Source organism: Podarcis gaigeae (genome assembly GCF_964106915.1).
Source record: "Podarcis gaigeae genome assembly, chromosome: 14".
Lineage (NCBI taxonomy): Eukaryota > Metazoa > Chordata > Lepidosauria > Squamata > Lacertidae > Podarcis > Podarcis gaigeae.
This window is the reverse complement of record NC_139690.1, coordinates 34741259-34758039: the sequence shown is the minus strand read 5'-3', so window position 1 is coordinate 34758039 and position 16781 is coordinate 34741259. Positions and strand designations below refer to the sequence as shown.

Genomic DNA, 16781 nt, shown 5'->3' with positions numbered 1-16781 from the left:
TGGAACCCTGAAAATCTGCTGCTAGTAAGTACCAATAATCCTGAGACAGATAGGTCCAGTAGTCTGTCTCAGCATAAGACAGCTTCTCATGTTCCCATACCTGAGACTCTGCCAGTTAGAGTAGATGAGCAAATAGTTTGACCTGTTACAAGGCTGCTTCCTTTGAGCTGTGTTGGGAATGCAGCATGGCTGTTTTGTTTTTTAAGCTTTCCGAAGGCTTAAGGAAATCCTGTCTCTCGTCCCCAAACCATACTGCCAGCCGTCTTGGCATTTATGTGTGGGGCTGCTTGTATTGATTTTTTAAAAATTCTGCAGCCTGTGTACATTGTGCACAATTTATTTTGTTTCTGTTGTCAGGTAGAGGGACTGTGAGCTAGTCAGGCCCTTGGATCCTGGCAGTTCTACTGAGCCTGGAGATTGCACTAGGCCCATGACCTCAGAAAAACTAGCAGCTGAGATGACAGTCTCCATCCTTTTTCTGCACCTGCTTGGATTTGTGTAACACAGCCTGTCTATACAAACTGTGAAAATGCCAATGTTCTCCACTTTATATGTACTTTTACAAGCAGTGGTGTACATACCAGATGCAGTGAGACGCCCTGCATATCGTATCTTTTATGTGAACAAATGAAATGGCAAATATTAAATGGGAGGAAATCATCAGGTTAGATTGCTGCAGAGTACTTTTTCATTTATTTGGGTGCATAAATAAAATTTCCCATTCCCTTCTACAATGCATACTTTGAGAATTCATACAGTCAAATAACAACTAAGCAAACACCAGCACAAATATCATAAGTACCCAGTGTTCCATTCTAACCATGACAATGGAATGAGAGGCACTTTTGGGGATTGTTAACTGCAGCATCCTCTATTTAACCTCCTTTCCTTTTTAAGGACTGGAGCTTCCCTACACAAGTATGACTTGAAAGATAAGCAGGTCGCTCTAAACATACACACACATATCGTTTACTGTCTCAGTAACACAATGATAATCACTATCTTAGACTACGTACTAGAGTCTGACAGTTTATTATGTAGAAAGGAGTTGCACTGTGCTTAAGTGTCATCTTATGCTGAAGCTTCTACAAACGTATTCAATGATCACAGCATAGCATTGAACAGCATCTGCCTTTAGACTGCTATTCTTCGCAGTAGCTGGTTACTGGGTCTCCACTGCTGAGTTTATTCTTCCTTTGGCTTTATTAGTATTGTCTTTAAATAACATCCAGGAGTAAAAACCAGTTCCTGCGGTAACAATATATGCATATAGTACTTTAGAGTGCTCAGAGAGTTTCACATAAACTCAGCTGTCCTTACAACAGCCCTGTAAGATAATGCTAGTGTTTCTCCACACATTGCAGAGATGAGGGTTAGTCAATGTTGATGCCTTCTTGAAGTTGTTGAACTACAGCTCCCATTATCGCTGGCCATTGGCCATGCTGGTGGGGAGTTGGGAGTTCAACAACATCTGAAGTGCACTAGATTTGCTACTCCTGGGTGAAGGGGCTTAGGGGGGAAATGGCTCACCAAATGAGTTCAAGATTAAGTTGAGATTCAGATGGGATTTCACAAGTGTTCAGCTATCACTCTTAACTACTTCACTAAGGGAATGTGTTGGTAGAGACCACATGAGCTTGGAAAGCCAAGCTGGAGAGCTCTCATTCAAAAATAGCATTGGGTAATCATTTGATTTCTACCCACTCCCTGCCACCCCAGTGCACAGAGGGGTTTGCCACTGACTGGCGGGGGCAAAAGTAACACGCAACTTTGGCAAATTGGAGCATTGGCCTGGGTGGCAAGTCATAAATATTTTTGATAAAAGCAAGTAAGTGCAGCTTAAAAGCACCCTAACGTTGGAGAACAGGCACCAGGTTTGGGGAATATACACCTATTGGAAGCAACAGGTAGTAGAAGTCCAAGTTTGTAACATTCGGTACAGCTCTAGACCAGCCGCTTAAGAATAGTTCTTTTTTAAAAAAAAATCTCTCTTGAAGCAGCTATTTCTGTCCAGACACCAAGACAGCCAGCTCCTGGATGGACAACTCCTTGTTGAGGTAACTGTCGTACTGAGCCATGGTTAACCTTCCGCTCTTCAAGGCATCTTCAATTGAGAACTTCTTCCCTGACTTCCTGTCAAGGATTACTGAAGATTCGCCACTTGGCCCTTTCATTGTGATCTCTTCCCAGTCGCATTCTTGGCTCTTCAATTTGACGTACAAGCTCCACTCAATAAGCCCGAACCTGTGGGCTTCTTCTGGTGACATCTCTTTCCCGGTGTCCGGATCAATGACCACAATGGAACGTCTCAGGTGATTTTCTCTTTGCTCCCTCTTGATAGCTACTGTCTGAAGACGGTTTTGAAGCTGTTCAATCTCGTTGTCTTTGTCTTGAGATAACCTCTTCAGATCATCCAGCTCTCTCTCCAAAGCCTGGAACCGGGAGTCTAGGTTCACGCCGCTGTCCACCTGTGACATGTTTCTTAAATCCCGGGTTTCTGTTACTGTGAGTTCAATCTCCGATTGCAACCTCCGCATCTCCAACAGAAGGTTCTGCTTTTCCAGATGCAGCTTGTGGTTTTCCTCCCTCAAAAAGTCCAGCTCTTTGGAAGACTTGGAGTTATTGAATTCCACTTCTGACAACTTGGCCTCTAGCCTGTTGATGTCCGTGTCTAGTTCCATCTTCCGCCGGCTTTCCTCCTCTAGGTTGTTCTTCAGCTTCTGAATCTCGTATTCAGTGTCTCCTTTCTCCACTTGGATGCTCTCAGAGAAGACTACTTTCTCCTTGACTTCCATCTTTTCCAGTGCCTGCAGTTTCTTCTGCAGGGCTTCCAACTCGGCCTGCAGGACTTGCCTCCTATGTTTTTCTTCCTCCAGCTCCAGCTTAAGCAGAGCGTGCTCTTTCTCCTGCTGCGGATCTTGTTGGAGGATCACCTTCTGTTTCACGGTGACTCTCTCTGTTGTCTCCTTCACCTGCTCCTCCAGCTCGCTCAGCCTGATCTTCAGCCTCTGCACCTCCAGCTCTGCCTCCCGCCGTGCCTGCCTCTCTTTCTCCAGCTCATCCAGCTGGCGCTCCAGCTCCGACCTCCTCCGCTGCAGCTTGCGCATTTCGTTTCGGAGTGAGTCAATCTGCTGCAGCTCATTCTCTATGCTTTGTGAGAAGGAGCTGACCTCTGCTTTCAAAGCAGGGTCCTGCTCCAGTTTTACCACTTCCTGCTGCACCACCTTCTCCCTCACCTGAGAGAGTTCCTCCTCCTTCTGTCTGATCTTCTCATCCTGCAACTTCCTCTCCCTTTCCAGGTCCAAGTGCTTCTTCTGCTCTTCAGCCAGCTGAGCTCTCAGGGACTCCACTTCTTCTCTCGTTTGGGGGTCTTCCCGGTACTGCAGCACCTCCTGCACCACTTCCTTCGTCTGGACTTGAGGCTTGGCATCTTTCAGGGTCTGAATTTCTTGTTTCAGCTGATAGATCTCAAGATCCGCCCTCTCAATTGCTCTGGTCCGGTCCACAATCTCGTCCCTGAGAGACTGAAGCTCCATCTCAGTCTCTGGGTCAGCCTTGTATTTTATAACCTCCTTGATAACCTCTTGCACTTCCACCAGGGGCCCTCTTTTCTTCAGGGCAGCCAGCTCATTCTGACAAGTTTTCAGCTGCTCTTCCCCACCCCGGCATCTCCTTTCCTGCTCCACCAGTTCTAGGCGAAGGTTAGCCACTTCGTTTTCAGCCTTGGGGTCTGGACGGACAATCTCCCGGACTTTCTCCTGGACAATCACTTTGGCATTCTCCTCTTCCAGAGCCTGGATTTGCCTGAGCAGCTCTGCTTTCTCCCTCTCATTGGAGCGGCCTTTGGCCTTCTCATCTTCATACTGCCGTCGCAGCTCACTCACCTCCCTTTCTGTTGCTAGGTCCTTCTCCACTTTCAGCACCTCCTTGACGGTGATCTTGCCCTCGGCCATCGCCCGCTCTTTCTCCAGCCGCTTCAGTTTTTCTTGCAAGAAGCGAAGCTCTTCCTCTTGCTGCTTCCGCAGTGTACTCTCTCTGTGTTTGTTCTCCTGCAGCTGCTGATACTCTGTCTCCAGCTGGGGGTCGTTCTGCAGCTTCACTACTTCTTTTTCCATCACTTTCTCCTGCTCCTTGTTCTTCTCATTGGAAAGAGCATCCACCTGGTGGCGCAGGAGAGCCATCTCATTCTGACGGTTCCCTTCCTGCCTCTTGAGATCCTCCAACTCTTCTTTCAACTTTAGGATTTCCTCTGCCTGTGTCTTATCCGGCTCAATACGGAGGACTTCCTTGACCACATACTCCTGCCCACCTTCCCTCCTCTCATGCTCCAGGGTTCGCAGCTTGAGTTTCAGGACCTCCAGTTCATCGTGCAAGTTTTGGTTCTTGCGTTGTTCTTCTGCCAGGTTCTGCTGCATCTTGTGATAACTCTCATCGAGTGCTGGGTCAGGCACTTTCTTCAACACTTCCTTCTTGACCACAGTCTCCTGTGGCTTTTGGTTCTGCAGGAGGAGGATGTTTTCCTGGATGACCTTGATCTCTGCCTCCAGCTGCTGTCGGCGCTGGCTCTCGTCGTCCAGCTCCTTCCTTAACTTCCAGACTTCCTCAAGCGGCCTCTCAAACGTGTTGGTCTGAGCAGACTCCTGCATCACTTGGACCTCTGGCTGCTGCCAAAAAAGAAAAAAATGATGAGTTGCTATAGCTGGAGCATCATTTGTCATTCCCTCCACCCTCTAATCAAAGACAAATGTTGCCAGATAGAAACTCTTTTCAAAGCTGCTAGCATCTTATGCATGTTACTTCTGAGTCTGGCTGTCTTTGAAGGAGCTGCTTCCCAAGTACAGGGCTGGGGAACATCTAGCCCTTGAGATGTTGCTGGACTCCCAACTCCCAGCCTCCCACGCCATATTAGCTGGGGCTGATGGGTACTGAGAGCCTGTCTTAAGCTACAATCATAATTAGAAATCCCACTATATTCAGTAAGTGTGTGTAGGATTGCAGCCTTAGTCTGCCACCCCCTCTTTTTAAAAAGCCTTGCTGGCATGTTCTGTTAAGTGATGATGGAACCCTTCCCTGCCATCTGCATGGGCATATTCTCATTAAAAATTGGCATGCAGAGTTGGGATGTTTTCTCACAAAACAGCTCTGTAACTTGCAGCCAGCTAGGATTCTCTGCCTGTCTTAAGTCTGCACCCCAGCCTATGTGCATCTTCTTCCTCTTTCCAGAGTTCTGCCTAAGTAGCTAGAACAGAGAGAAGCAAATTCAAGCCTAAGCTTCTCACACTCACTTGTCTCAAGAGATTCTGGGCAAACTCCAGGTTCTGCAGCCTCTGCTTATTGACAGCATTCACCTCTGTGAACTTTGCAGCCAGGAGAGCTTCCTAAGAATAGAAAAAAGAAATGAGGTTAACAAAAGGTATTAAGAACATAAGAAGAGCCACGCTGGATCAGGCCAATGGGCCATCTAGTCTTATATTCCTGTTCTTAGAATAGCTAAACCAGATGCCTATGGGAAGCCCATAAGCAGGACCTGAGCTTTGCAGGAACCAATTTTCAGACTAGATAAAAGAAGCTGACAAACTCCTTCCATGCTTCTGGGGAGTTGGCAACTGTGGTCATTGATGGGGTTTTGGACAAGGGAGGAAGCATTCAGAGGGGTATTTCTGCAGTCAAGCAAGTTTGGGTTGATGCACCGCCCAACAAGGCCTCTGGGCACCCAGGAGAGATCAGTGTCTTCCACCCAGTGCCTCTCAGCCTTGATCATTCCCCATCAAATTTATGACATCGAGGCCTAGTCATGCAGTGGAGTCAGGACATCCTTCCTTTGTTGGAAGCGACTCTGGTTCTGGTTTGGCAGAGCTGAGGCAAGAACGCAAACTGTTGAGACAAATCCAAGAATGGACCCAAGATGGTGTCAAGCCACAGAGCCAACTGCTGTTTCCTTCAGGGTGAACATAGCACATACATAAATCTTCTTTGTATGGAGCCAGACCATAGGTACATCTAGTATTGCCTATGCTGACTCACAGTGGCGCCCCAGGGTTTCAGGCAGGGTTCTCTCCTAGCCCTATCTGGCAATATCAGGGGTTGAACCTGGGGGCTTCTGCATGTAAAGCAGACACTTGGCCACTGAGCTGTGGACCTTCAACATGAAAAATATTGAAATACTGCCTAGAGGAGCCACTTAGACCATGGCAGAGGGCTTGTCAAATACCAGCAAGTACCTCTTCTTTCACTTTAGCGGCTGGAGACTGGATTCTGGGTCTCTTACTCATGAAGCCATTGCGACCATTTTCCAGGTCAAGGATGGATCTCAGCTTCTCTGCTTCAAGTTCGTAGTCCTGCAGAGGGGAGGGAGATTAAAATCTACTTACAGAGAACCAATCACAGCTCCATAGTACATCTCCTCTGCGATGGGGTTGTTTTCTTCCTGTAACCAACCCTTTTAGCCACACAGGCTGCTGCTTCTCTGAGCCACCCATGTCCCACCATCCTCACCTTCACTGCTTGCTGATACTGTTGAGCCTCGGCGGAAACTTTCTGAACATCTTGCTCTTTGCTGGCAATTTCCCCCAGCAGGGCCTGCAGAAACAGATCAAGCAGAAAACGTGAAACAGCAAGAAGCCAATGGCAATATTGTCTTTTAGATCGGGATAGCTAATGTGGTCCTACTAGATGTTTCTGGGTTACATCTCCCATTATCTCTGGTCTCATCAGGTCTTCCCAGAGCAGTCGGGTTGCCATAAGGCAGATGGGCCACTGGGCAGCAAGATTGGGGGTAGGGAGAAGAAGACAACACAGATGAGAGTCTCCACCTGCATCGACTCTGCAAGTTTAATTGGGACTGTTAAACTCTGTGTAAACCCTGATTATGCATGCAGCTGGAAGCAGCAGGGTGTGGGAAGGAGATGATGCAGACCATGTTCTCTACCTGCATCATTTAAAACCCTTATTAAACATTAGGGCTGTGCAAGACCCCTGATTTCATTTGGGGTCCAGTCCAGATCAGAGCCAGATTAGGATCACAGTCCTACTGCATAATCAGTAGGTGCAAGGGAATCAGACAAGAAAGCTGGATGAACTCTGAAGCTCCTTCCAACTCTTACGATTCTGTTATATGATTACCTGTTGGTTCTTCAGCTTGGTTTCCACTTGACTGACATTGTCGGTTTCTTGAGGCTCATAGTTGGGCACGTTACACAGGAACTGGTTCAGGTTGTTGTAGCCACTGCGATAGTTGGAGTAGGACAATTTTGCTTTCTGCAACATCTGAGATCTGTGAAGGGAAGCGGAACAATACTTGCTTGGGATGGACATTAGCAGAAATGTCACAGTGCCATTAACTGTAACACCCTCCTAGTAGACCAATGGTTCCCAATTGGTGGTCTGTGGATCACAGGGGGTCCATGGTATGTACACCAGTCAACTGTCCAGGACATCGCATGGGGGGGGGCGTGCTCTCGTGTGAGACTGTGGCACCCAAAAACAACGCAGGTCATGTGACTTGTGCAGGACTGCGGCCTGGAAGACATGCACTCCAGTCTTGCACTGGTACATGTTGAAGGGTTCACATAACAAAAACTACCAGAGAGATATAGCAACATTTTCAAAAGTAGTCAGTGGCTTGGCTTTTGAAAAACAAGGGGTCTGCAGTACTTAGCTAATTGGGAACCACTGCCCTAATCTAAACTAGACTAAATATTTGACGAATTTGGATGAACTCTCCCATTTTATAGCAAGAAAAGTCTACATTTATCTGCTTCCTTTAATGCAGCTCTCAGTTGCAGCTCCCATTTGTATGTATTAACCACCATCCATTTTGAGAGCCTCCAGGGATGGGGAGGACGCAAACAGCTAAAACGTCCTCCGCAAGATAACCTGGTGACACAGGGCTGGGGAAAGAGGGGTTCGGACATTCCTTCTCCTGCTTCTATTGCCAGTGCTTCATTCACTCCCTCTTTCTTCCGCTCACAGCCTGACCTGTGATCTATTTGCTTGTTGAGGTTGCCGAACCGCTGGTTGAGCTTATGGAGTTCAGCTTCCTGGCGCTCGATGTCCGGGCAGTGCTCTTGGAACTGGCTGGCCAGGGCATTGGAGCACTTCTTGGCTTTCTGCAGATCCTGCTCTGCCACGCTCAGCAAAGGTTGGTGGGCCTGCAATTCAGAACCCAGTGCCTGGAGAAAAGTTTGGGGGGGGGGGAGGAATGGATAATCAAGTATTTTAAACGATGTTAACATTTTTTTACCCCACCTTTCTAGGACAGCCTCACAAAGATTTAAATCTGTCACAGTACAAATGAAAACACAAGCCTCAATAATAAAACAAAAGACAAAAAGCAAGAAAGCAGCATCATACAAATTTGCCAGGAGCCAGCAAATGACATGATGTCATCCCAAGTTCTATGTAAAAAAACACCCACCAGGTTTAAAGCAGGGTGGAGTCTTAGGAGCCCATTTAAAAGCAGGCAAAGAGGTTTTAATTGTATGGATTTTATGTCCTGGCAGTCCCAGTTCTTCGAGGGGACAGGACTAAGTAACCCTGGCAGCAGCTGTATGGAATTTCATCAAGCCCTGTTGGGGTTGGGGGGACTCTCTATGTTCACTAAAGGTACATGATAGCAAGGAACCCCATGGGCTAGCCACTCAGCCTGTGTGTGGCTGGATAGTGCTATTTTAGAGTGTTTAAAGCAAATGTGTGGCACCTATAGCCCTCCAGATGTTGTTGAACTACAATTCCCATCATCCCTCACCATTGGCCTAGCTTGCTGTAGTTCAGCAACATCTGGAGGGCCGTAAGTCCCTCAGCCCTAGTTTAAAGAAAAAAGAAAGGGGAACAGAGGCAGTGTGCAACCCTTCAAGTCCTACTTTTGACTGTGTTTTAAACCCACAGGCTGGAACCAGGCTGGATTCTGAAGCGGACCAGTGATCCAGTTCAGGTCATGATTCCACCCAGATTGGATCAGGTGAATCCACTTTGGAATCTGAGCCAGGTGGATTCCTCCTCCATCTCTTATCACAGCTGAAGTGGACCCCCTCTCCCTTGTCCCTTCAGCCAGAGATGGGACAATAGGATGACCTCAGAAACTGTACTGACTGGTGATTGTCCGGATACATTTGGGCCGTTTAGCAGCACTGCCGTTGTTTTGAAAGCCCCGCTGAAAGCGAGGACTCACCAGCAGCTCTTCTCTCTTGCGCTCCAGGGCACCTGTGTCCTCTGGAATAGTGTCCTCAATGGCCAACTTGTTCTCATAGCCAGAAATCAGGTCCCTCCCTTGCTGCAGACTCTTCTCAAGGTGATTGGCAACATCCACTCTGTACAAGACAGACAAAAGCAGCTCTTCAAATAAACACAGCTTTACAGACAGGGATACCCCTTCAGGCAGAAGAAGCAGATGGGGTTCTGTGCACATGGATGGATGCTATGATTTCCTAGGAGCACAGAATATCTGCAGGATGTGGTATTAGGCAAAGGAGTTGGCGTCTGGAAAACCTCGCCTTTTGTCTAGTGTTCATGGTTGCAATGCATTGTAAGTTATTGTGGATATTGCCTCAGCAGAGAGATGGCTGCAAAAGATTTTTGGTGGGCTGGGTGGGCTCCTTCCAGACCCTGCATACTGGCCGTCCCCCATGACCAGCAAAGCCAGAATAAATTATGCAAAATGAGAAATATGCTAATTTCCTGTTCATGATTTATACAGGTTGCACGCAGAGCAGGTGTTCTACTACTGAGCTGCAGCTCATCCTCCAAAAGCAGGTGCACCATATGGAGGTGCTTACCAAGAGCTCAAACAGGTGAGCCAAGCTACCAAAAGGACCCAAAGATCAAGAGCAGGTGGTGAAATTTCATGCTCCCTTTCCAAACAGACTCAGAGACGCTGTACAGACACCTACTTCTCCTGAGCGGCGCCAAGCAGCTGGATGACATGGTTGTATTTGTTGTTTGTCTCCTCTGCCTTATTCTTTAGCAGGGAGGCACTTCCTGTGTCTGGCACGGACTCTATGAAGGTTTCACATTCCTGGATCCTGCGTGCTTTCTCAGGTTCAATACGCCGGACCTCATTGGTGATGTTCTGTAAAGGGGAGAGAGGTGGGCAGCAGATGAGGAAGTGAGCATGGCATTGCCCCTCTGCTGTCTGTGCCGGGAGCAGCGGAGTTCTTGAGCCAGAATCCTCCTGGGCTGCAGAGTAGGGGGGAGATGGGTCCATAACTCTGGACACAACTCACAGTGTCCTGCCCGGCTCAATATTAGGGATGGGAGGAGCTGCCAGTTTGAGTTCACTCAATTTCTCTCTTTCTAAATCTTAAATACAGTTCCCCATTTTTCGGCAGTAATTTGAGATTAAAAAAGAAATTCTCATGAAAACTCTTCAGCATTTTTGTGCAGTGGTGAGGATTTCCTACAAGATCTTTCACAAGCCAAAGGCCAAGCAGCTCTTTCCCAACAGCCTTTGATCCTATCCTTCACGAGCCTGCTTTCAGCCATGTATGGTTGAAATCGTGCAAGTCAAATGCATGTAAGATGCAGCTTCACTGTTTTCTCCACCTGTGGGTTTCATCACTACTGAGAATAAAGATTCTATAAAGTCTTAGATGCAGCATCCTGTTCCCACCATGAACAACCAGCTGTCCTTAGGAAGCCGACAAGCAGGACCTGGGTGCAATAGCACCCTCCCCCCCTTGCGATTCACTGGTATTCATAGTCATCCTCCCTCCAACAGTGGAAGGAGAACATAGCTTTGTCTTCCCCCATCAATTTGCCTAACCCTCTTTAAAAGCTGCCCATGTTAGTGGCAATCACTACATCTTGTGGGAATGAAGGCAACACCTCTTCCTCCCATGCCACGTTCCTATCTTAAGGGCAGGTTTCTATCTGCATTCAACAATGGTATCCCCCTTACCTGTAATTTACAACGGTGTGATTAACCAATTGCCATTCTATCAACTCACTGCAGAATAGCATTGGGGGGGGGGTGAGAGACTTTACCTTAAGATCCTTGGATCGTTCTGCGCTGTCCTGCACTGCCCGGCTTTGCTCTAGCGGCGGCCGCAGGTTTGCCGTGATGGCCTTCTCTTGCTTATCCAACTCACTGTTCACTTTCTCCAGCCCCGCCAGCAGCTGTCGCCCCTGGACTGATGCTGCATCTGAGGCAAAAAACAACAGCAGCAGGTGGAGCAGAAGGTTTTATGTTTGGATCCCTGGTCAGCAAGTACATTTGCTGGGAGAAGTGGAGAAATAGTGGCTAAGGCCCTTAGACTATCCCAACAAGGGGCCTTCTCATAAATTGTGCTGCTAAGGAGGCTAATATTGTGATGTCACTTTTCTAACAAATTTCAAAGCTGTACAGTACAATCCCATCTTACCCACATTTAACTTGTGTGATTTCAGCCTCACGTGGCTGAATGCCAGCTGGTTGAAATTGTGCCAATTAAATGTGCACTTTTAAACTCTCTGCCTTGCTTATTGGGCGAGGCCTGCTCACCAAGCCAGCTCCGGAAAAGTAAGGGTGGTCATGTGGGGGTGGTTTGAGCATAAGCGCTTTTGTGTATACGCAGAACCCTTGGAACTGAACCTCTGCATAAGATGCAGTCATATTGAATTCACATTTTCCCCGAATCACACCAAAATGTATCTTCTGCATGGAAAGCACAGATTCTGCTACTGAACTATGACCCTCCACACAACCATATTAACAAAGAGATCTCTGCACATACATTTGCATAATATACAGTAAACAGATCACAGAATTCTAATTCAGGTTTCCAGAATTGCAGCATTTTTTGGTGCATGGTATGCATAGTTGCTGAATTTGAACTCATTCACTGCTTGTGATGAGCTAATGGCCCTTCCATTTTAAATGTGGAACTCAAGCATTCCCCCAGGCATGGTGTGGGGCACCTACCTCCGATGCTGTCTGCCTTCAGCCCATCATATCGCTGCTGCAGAAGGCCCTTGGTGCCAGCTATCTTCTGTTTCACGCTCTGATACTGACCGGTGATGCTGTGGGACAAGAAGAGATTGAGCCAGTTGGGCAAATAGTGGGGAATAGGAAGCACTTTCATGCTTAAAATGAATGTGGAAATAGACAAAAGGAAGGCCTCTGTCTGAACCAACAAAGAAGCCACCAGGACTGCTTGTCACTAGCATTATTACTGCTACTATTAATACAATTTATGAGATGTTTGACATAGAAGGAGCCTCCTTAAAATAATTAAAAACATGAAGCTTGGCATAAAACGTGGAGGAAAGAAAGAACAATGCATTACAACAAAAACCCGGCAATAAGCTGCAAAACAAATAGAAGCAAAACAGACCAACTATAGACAGCAACTTCATCCTAATCTGTCAAATGGCTGGTTCGTGCCAACACAATCTGGATCGGGGAGCACTTACTTGTCAGCATGAGCCAGTGATTCAGGATCTGTCGGGGGGATCATGAAGCAGACGCCAGGGGCGCTGATTGCATTTCCTGCACTGTCGGTAACTTCCCAGATGTCACCACTGTTCTTGTGCAGGGTGTATCTGGCTCCACGAGAGATCTGGCACTGGGGTAGAAAGAGTTCAGGATAAGCACTCATATCATTTCTCCCACCCCCAGTGGTCCCAGGAGTGCATGCTTTGCCCTGGTACCACTGGTTAAAAGGGGGTCTTTTAGCCAGTAGCTGGAAAGACCTCTCCCTGAGACCAGACAAACACTGACATAGAAAACAAAGCTTGGCTCTACAGATGAAACGGCTGGTTCAAAGGTTGGGAATCTCCAGCCTGTAGACCAAATATGGCCCACCAGACCTCCTCATTTGGCCAGGTCCACCTGCTCCAGACCTGACTTATAACTTCAGGTAGATGTTAATGTGGCTTCAAATAAACAACCAGGAACTTAAAGTGAGCTTCTGGCTGTTCCTTTGCTGGAGCAAGGATCGTTTCCCCCATGAATGACAGTGGGAAGGAAAGTCCACTTTACTCCAATAGTATTGAACAATTTCCATTGAAAATGCTGCTAAAATGGAGCTCCGCCCCCCCTTGTTTTAGCAGCAGTCTCAATACCATACTGGAAGATTTTCACCAATAGACACACATTTTGGTTAGAGAACCGCATTGCAAAATTCAGAGAAGTATGAATTTCAAAGGATACTGACATTTCAGTTGGGTAATTGTTTCAGAAAATGCAAGCCAGGTATGGTCTCATTCAAATGTGTACCCAAGTATATCCCCTACCCTACCTGAATTTACCAAGCAGATCTTTTGCCCGTTGCGTCATCCTGTGATGAGCAGAAGGGGCAACATTGTTTCTTACCCGCTCACTTTCGTAGTCACAAAGCGCTTCCACCGGGATGGGCTTAAGCGGGGTCTCCCGGCGGAACTTCAGAGGGAGCACCTGCTGGCTGCGCTTCTGCAGGGACTTCACCACATCATCATACTTGTCCAAGGCCTTCTCCTGGTCCTGGTGAAGACAAGGCAAAATCCTGATGCACCAGGGAAGAGACGATCAAGGCAGACAATGGGATATGGACAAAGTTGTGCTGGCCAAAAGCAGAGGGGCAGGGCCATAGCTCAGTGTGATGTGCAGCTGCAGTCAACTCTCACACTCAATACTTGCCTCCAGCTCCCTCAGCAAAGATTCAATCTGGTATCGATCCTTGAAATCCGGGCTGTATTTCTGGTCCAGGTCTGTGTCCACTTTCCTGAGAAGGTCCTGGGCATCCTTAGCATCTTTTTGGAACTGTTTGGGGTGGGAAGCAACTCAAAAAAGTCAGGGGATCCCCTTTGAGACAGAAAAACAATGCGCTGCACCCTCACAACATGACTGTCACAAAGGGGTGTGGTCCCTTTTCCCTTCCCCTCTCCCTGTAAGGCAATAACTCACTTGTTGGTAGAGTGGAGGAGAAGGAGAAACTCCAGCTACAGGCCCTGACATGGGGGGTTCTAGAGAAATGAAATACTATTCTCTCTTCCACATCAGGGATGGGAGCCTGTGGTCCTCCAGATGTTGCTGGATTACACCTCATGTCTTCCCTGACCATCTGCCATGTTAGCTGGGGCTTATGGGAGTTGGTTCCAGCCCTATCTTAAACAAAATAGGTTCAGGAATGACTGAATCTATCAATTTTGGTCCTCTATCTCTTTTTTTCCAACCTTAAATTTAGTTCTCTGGATGTCTGCAGCTATTTGTGATTTTTTTAAAAAAACACAACAACAACGTGAGCATTTTAGTGTGAATTTTTCCTAATCAACACATTTCCGCATACAATTTTGGCAAATGTACATATTTTTGCAAGGCAATTTCTCCAATATAATGCATTTTTGCATTTGTTTTTTCTCTAACAGGTGCAGTTTTAAGCACACTTTTCTGTAATCTATGCATTTTTTAACACACTGGTCGGTAGGAACCACACTGCAAAATTCAGAGAACTGCAACACTGAAGGAAATCCAGTTTGTGTATTCGGGAACTGTGAATTAAAATGCAAACTTAAATTTCTCCCCCATCTCTTCTTCTGCCACCCTCCCCCCCCCCCCATATTCATTATATGAAGGGTTATGTTTCAATTGTTTATGATTGTCTGGTGTTTATTTTATGTTTGGAAACTGCCCTAGGATCTGAATGTATATGTAGAATGTCAGCCTACAAACTACAAAGAAAATGAGTTTGGGACAGGTAGATTCAGTCTGGATCAGTAATGGCATCACCACTGTTTGTGCTTTGTTTCTATTAGGGTTTGGGGATTTATGTATTTTAAAAAACAGGAAGTGGGTGACAACCTGCAAAAGAGGACAAGCTTTTCTCCCACCTCTGTGAAAAGCAGCAATCTATCCCAATCTATCCCAATCACCCCTTCAGTACAACTATTAAAGAGACTGTTGTCCCTTTCATCTGGTCACATAGGAACATAAGAGAAAGGAAGCTGTCTTGTACAACATTGAACCTTTGTCCATCTGGCTCAGTATTGAGCCACTGACCTGCAGCAGCTCTCCAGGATTTCGGGCAGCGTTCTATCCTAGCCCTACCTGCAGAAGGTGGGAATTAAACCTGGGAACTTTTTCATGCTTGGCCACTATGCTATAGTTTCTCGCACCCTAAAGACAAAAGCTGGAGCCTGCATAGGGGTGTTTTAAAGGGCCCCACACACAGTTGTGTGTGGGCCTCTTGCCTAAAATTCAAGTAGTCAAAAACTACTACTCCTACTACAGTCAACCAGAGAAAAATGAAGGGCAGCAAAATATTACCTGCTAACTAGGGAAATCTCCAAGCAAAGAGACGTGCCTGCTTTTGTCCCGAGGACAATCGGAGCACAGAATCTGGGAGCCTCTGCCTTTCTGAGCCACCTGCAGAAGGCAGATGCCTGCTTGATCAGTAACACCTGACAGCAAAGAGGTTCAGGAAAGAATGACGAAGGGGGGTAAAACAGGTCGGGCAAGATTGTTTTCTCACCAGCTCCTTCGGCTGTTTCCCATACAAGCAAGCATTGCAGCACCCAACGTGGGTACCTGCTTGCTTAACACGAAGCCGTGCTAGACAAACTGTCTGGCAGGACAGCTTGCTATTTGATTATCAGGAAAGACACCTCCCTGCTGTCCTCCCCTGCAAATGACAACATCTGACTCACTTGCTCAGAACAAATCCCTGGGCTCAGAAGTGTGTGCCCTTTGCACCAGGCCCTGGGGGATGGATCTCAGGGTTTGTGGGGTGGGGAAAACAAAGCAGATCCTTCAAGGCTGAAATCTGCCCACAGCTGCTCTATGGGACAACCAGACCTCTGGGCCTCCAACACTGCCACTAATTGTTCCATTTATGACCACCCATCTCATCGCTCCCTTAGTGCTGCCATGCTGGTGGAAACAGAGACACAATGGAGCATGCTTGGGGAAATCTCAAGGATTGTAGAAATACTCCCCCCCCCCAAAAAAAAAAACTTAAGTAAGGTGGGGAAAATCCCTCCCTCCTCTAAAAAAAAAACCCCAACACCCGAGGACTGAGCATGCTCAGTGATCACCAGGGGTCATGGAATGTTGAATATCAGCTAGAAAAGAAAAACAGAAAACTGAGCAAGGGGACAGTTCACAGAAGTGGTGCTGTGCCACTGGCGCAGCAGTGGTCACATCTAGAAATATGAGCAAATTTCAGGAGCCCACCACAATCGGCCTTTTCTACCCCAATTGGTGTGTTTTTTCCTTCCTCATCTAAATCATTTTAGTCAACCACACTCAAGCCAGCCACTGCCAAAAGGTAAAAGAAAAGACAACTGGGCCCCTCAAAATGGGGTCTTTGCAGGTACCAGGTAAAGCACAAGGGGGCACAACAGTAGGGATACTAGGGATTCTCTTTGGAGTAGATCCACTGTGTTGGATTCAATGCAAGTTCCACTCCGCAATCCCACTGAAATTAATGGGCATGACTGACTCAGGTCCTTCCATGGGTCTACTCCAAGTAAGACTTAGCTGAGTATAGCCCACTGAAATTAATGGACCTAAATTAGTCTTAGATTCTAGCAGGTCTTCTCTGAGTATGACCAACTCCAATTGGGGTTTACAGTATCCTGAAGGAAGTTGGTTGGTTGAGATCCTAAATGGGAGCCATCTTGCTAGAGGGCAAAGATGCACTGCTGCATTTTCTGACAGCCCCTCCTTCTAAGTGTCCTCAATGGCAAGGTACCTGGTGATAGTCCTCCATGAACTTGAGGTGGCTCTCCTCACAGATAAGCAAGTTGAGGTACTCCTTCCAGTCAGCGTGGACTGCCTCGATGTGAGCCTGCAAGCAAGAGGACAGCAGGTAATGCTCAGTACGTCACAG

At 47.1% G+C, this 16781-nt stretch overlaps 1 protein-coding gene across 2 annotated transcripts in view; it reads right to left on the bottom strand.

The window, feature by feature from the left end:
• Positions 1–665: 665 nt before the first annotated feature.
• PPL (periplakin) overlaps positions 666–16781 on the bottom strand; it is a 47850-nt gene continuing 31734 nt past the window's right edge. Inside the window, exons 9-22 of one of the 2 annotated variants that reach the window (XM_083710806.1) lie at positions 16644–16739; positions 13592–13714; positions 13289–13435; positions 12388–12539; positions 11897–11994; positions 10981–11138; positions 9888–10066; positions 9170–9308; positions 7978–8171; positions 7123–7273; positions 6496–6579; positions 6222–6338; positions 5286–5378; positions 666–4664 (exon numbers count right to left, since the gene is read on the bottom strand). In XM_083710806.1, coding sequence (XP_083566932.1) covers positions 2001–4664; positions 5286–5378; positions 6222–6338; positions 6496–6579; positions 7123–7273; positions 7978–8171; positions 9170–9308; positions 9888–10066; positions 10981–11138; positions 11897–11994; positions 12388–12539; positions 13289–13435; positions 13592–13714; positions 16644–16739 — 4395 coding nt within the window. In that variant the 3' untranslated portion in view covers positions 666–2000. The remainder of the gene's footprint in view (positions 4665–5285; positions 5379–6221; positions 6339–6495; positions 6580–7122; positions 7274–7977; positions 8172–9169; positions 9309–9887; positions 10067–10980; positions 11139–11896; positions 11995–12387; positions 12540–13288; positions 13436–13591; positions 13715–16643; positions 16740–16781) is intronic. The other variant, XM_083710807.1, reaches the window with a different exon arrangement.